The sequence below is a fragment of the Pteropus vampyrus genome, unplaced genomic scaffold (genome assembly GCF_000151845.1).
Source record: "Pteropus vampyrus isolate Shadow unplaced genomic scaffold, Pvam_2.0 Scaffold170, whole genome shotgun sequence".
Taxonomy (NCBI): Eukaryota; Metazoa; Chordata; class Mammalia; order Chiroptera; family Pteropodidae; genus Pteropus; species Pteropus vampyrus.
The window spans coordinates 2,383,802-2,386,230 of record NW_011888951.1 but is presented as its reverse complement, the minus strand read 5'-3'; the positions used below and the strand labels follow the sequence as shown (position 1 = coordinate 2,386,230).

The window sequence follows — 2,429 nt, the reverse complement described above, 5'->3', positions numbered from 1 at the left end:
GCCAGACTTCTAGCTTCTTTCAGGCAGTCAGAATCCAGGAAATTCCCAAGGAGGGAAGAGCAGAGCAAACTCTCTGTCATGGCTCCTTCAGGGAACAGAGCCACATTCAAATACTCAGAAGAGTAAGAGCCAGCAGCGAGAAGGCCGTAGATGGGAATGGCCTGTCAGACCCCTGCACTATGGTCCCGTGGGGCCCGTACCCGTGGGGTATGGAGTTGGTCACAAGGAGCAACCACTGTTGTAACTGTAAAGAGGTAGGCAGAGCACTTGAAACAATTTCTTCTAGAGTTTCTAAATGGTTCTTTTCTTTTGCAATGGAGCCCTCTGGTGAGAAGAAATCTCAGGCAGGACCCCGGTATGCGGAAGAGGCAAAAGCTCTGGGTTGCAGTTGGCTGGGGCCCTGGCCAGCCAGGCCTCCGCTCACATGGGGTGGCATCACTGAGAATCATGGATACAGACTTCCTCCCTGTTGGACAGGTGGGCAAACAGAGGCCTGCTGGGGCCCACAGAGGTCAAAGTGATTTGTCCAAGGACAAATGGTGAACTGCAAACAGAGCTAGGACCCCCACTCATTTGTTCTACCTTTGGGTGACAATAAACCGTGACCCTTGAGCCAGCTCAAGTCCACCCACCCAAAATGGGAGGAGGCTTTGGGGTTCCTGTAGGACCCACACTATGCTCCCTCTGCCTTCCAAAATCCTCACACCAAAGGCTGGCACACCCCTCCCCTGAAAGGGTCTGTCACTGGGAGGCTCCAAGATGCCCCTCTTCCTCAGCTCCCTGGGGGCCCCTCAACTCTGCCTACTGAGGGGACTGTTCTTGGCTGTGTGTGAGTCCAGCCCAGCCTTGGACAGAGACGGCAACTGGGGACCTAGTCACACCCTTTCCTTTCACCTCTGCTAGCTGAGCGACGTGGAAAGACTGACAGACTGTGGAAAGAGGAGAGAAGGCGGGGGCACACAGATGGCCAGGGAGATGGACAGACAGACAGGCTTACCTGTGGGCCGGGACCCATGGGCCCCATGCCTCGGGGAGGGTTCATTCTCTGCATCGATCCTCCCATGTTGGGGTGCCCTGCGTGAGAGAATAGGTGAGCTGTGAGAGGCAGAGGCAGGGGGAGACAATAGAGGGAGAAGGAGCCCCTCGGGACGCCCCACGCCCCAGGCAGACACCACGCTCGCTCACTCTACCTTGTTGTCGTGTGGGATCCATGGAATTGGGCAGCAGTGGCTGTGTCCCAGGAACTCCTCCCGGAGGCTGAAAGAGATGAGAGACATGAGCTGTGCAGCTGCTTCCCGAGCTAGGGAACAGAAGGGGACACATCTGCCTGCCACAGCTCCTCGCCTGACCGTTTAGGGCCACTCATGGCCTCCCCAAGACCATTCCTGCTGCCTGCCAGGCGGGGAAAGGGCCCCTGGGAGTGGCAATCGGCCTGAGCTGGCGTCAGCGAAAATTAGCATGGGTGGGTCCGAGCTTCATCTGTGGGAGAGAAACCATTGCTCCGCCCTGCTGTGTGTGTGGGTCTGTGTACCTGCCAGAGCCTGGTCACGCTCTGGCTGCGGTGTCTGCCACACACTCCTCAGAGGCAGCAGTGTCCCCTCCCATTTACCACCAAACCCTAGCTGCTGTGGTCTAAGCCAAACCCTGCCTTTCCTATGCCTTTTGGAGACGTAATTCATTTTATCCCTACCTCCAAACTGTGAGACACACGCTAGTTAAAAATCCTATCCTAATGGGAGGTTCTTTGTAAAAGGGAACAGAGGTGGAGGTAGCCTTTGGGACTGAGACAAGGGAAAATGAGGCCCAGAGGCCTAAGAGCCCCCAGGCTCCTACTGGCAGAGCTGGCATGAGCACTCTGGACTCCTGACTCCCTCACATGAAGTGCCTCCTTCCCACACCGAGGGTGAAGAAGGGGGCTCCAGGAGAGGGGGGAGCAGGATGCTGAATGAGGATCTGCTCCCCAAAGCCTGACACAAGTGGTAGATGCGGGTGCAGTTACGACTAAGAAGGCGAGGACAGGGTGCCATGGGTTTCCTGAGTGAACGCTTGGCACGACCTCTGTGAAAACCTATTAAAAGTGATTTACTTGGGACTGAAGTTATCTCAGCTGCCATCTGAGGAGAGAGAGAAGCAGAGCTGGGGCAAAAGTTTGCTTCCAGAGCCCTATGCCTTAGGACTAAACATGGGCCCTTGCCTTTAAGAAAAGCCTCTGGAAAAGCTGATCACCCTTCTCCACCTGTAGGTACCAGTGTGTCTGAGGCACCTGTGATAGGGACCATCACCCCCATCCTGCTCACTGCTGTGTGGATGGCTGAGTGGGGAGCTGGTCTACCTTTGGCCCAATGGTGAACCCCAAGCTGGTTTTGGAATGAAATGGTAGGAAGAAAAGGGATGAGTCCTCATTGTATAGCTTCAGAATGGGGTGTGTG

General features: G+C 55.6%; 1 protein-coding gene across 1 annotated transcript in view; it reads right to left on the bottom strand.

Annotated features, from left to right (window-relative positions):
- SSBP3 (single stranded DNA binding protein 3) overlaps positions 1–2,429 on the bottom strand; it is a 155,259-nt gene that overhangs the window by 17,992 nt on the left and 134,838 nt on the right. The window contains exons 7-8 of the mRNA XM_011370432.2: positions 1,191–1,257; positions 998–1,074 (exon numbers count right to left, since the gene is read on the bottom strand). Of these exons, the coding sequence (XP_011368734.1) occupies positions 998–1,074; positions 1,191–1,257 (144 nt within the window). The remainder of the gene's footprint in view (positions 1–997; positions 1,075–1,190; positions 1,258–2,429) is intronic.